The 838-nt window shown below is 50.6% G+C and overlaps 1 protein-coding gene across 1 annotated transcript; it reads left to right on the forward strand.

The window, feature by feature from the left end:
- Nucleotides 1–16: 16 nt before the first annotated feature.
- Nucleotides 17–552, forward strand: LOC121939620 (SRC kinase signaling inhibitor 1-like; the record flags this gene model as incomplete). The annotated part of the gene is made up of 2 exons (XM_042482621.1): nt 17–319; nt 410–552. Coding segments are annotated over exons 1-2 (390 nt in total), but the record flags the coding sequence as incomplete, so codon positions are not given.
- Between the last annotated feature and the right edge of the window lie 286 nt (nt 553–838).

Here is an 838-nt window from a genome sequence, read left to right on the forward strand (position 1 = left end):
AAGCGAGCCAGCTTGACCCAGTTCAGCGCCCAGGACATCAACCGCCTGCTGGAGGAGACCCAGGCCGAGCTGATGAAGGCCATCCCGGACCTCGACTTCGCCGCCAGGCACATCAACAAGCCGGCAGTGCCCCCCAAGCCCCAGATCACCATCCCGATAACCTCCATCACAGCCACGTCTCCTGCGGCTGGGACCACTGGGACCACAGCCAATACCACATCAACCACCACACCCAGCGGGGACCAGCAGCCTGGCAAAGTGCAGCTGGCTGCCCAGAAGCTGAACAGCATGGAGGGGGCCGGTTCACATCGAGGGTCGGGTGGGTTGTTGGTTATTTATGTTGTAATTAGTACATTTTACAGTTGATTTCTGTCGTTTTCAGTTCTGAATTGTTGTCCTCCGTTCACAGTGGATCTGAACGTGGCCAGGTATCGCACAGAGAAACCCTCCAAGTCTCCGCCTCCACCGCCGCCTCGCCGAAGCTTCCCGTCAGCGCACGGCCTCACCACCAACCGCACCGGAGAGGTCATCGTCACCAACAAGAATATGAAGGTGAGACACGTTCAGCAGTCCAGGAGGAGGAAGTTTAAGTCTGTCACACTGATATTCATTACGTTAACCCTTTAAAACCTGGAGCAACGGTGCTTTTCTTGTGCTGCTTTCAGACGCCTTTCACAAGAATTTAAACTTTTAGATGCTGAGTAATTGGTGCATTTTCTTTCAAAAAGATGAGAAAAACGGCAACAAGCAACTTGGTAGGGAAAACTATATTTCTAATTATTGTAATTGCATGTTTAAGATTGTGTTACAAAATTATCCTAATTTTTCAAACACTTTT

This window comes from Plectropomus leopardus, unplaced genomic scaffold (assembly GCF_008729295.1).
Source record: "Plectropomus leopardus isolate mb unplaced genomic scaffold, YSFRI_Pleo_2.0 unplaced_scaffold53171, whole genome shotgun sequence".
NCBI lineage: Eukaryota > Metazoa > Chordata > Actinopteri > Perciformes > Serranidae > Plectropomus > Plectropomus leopardus.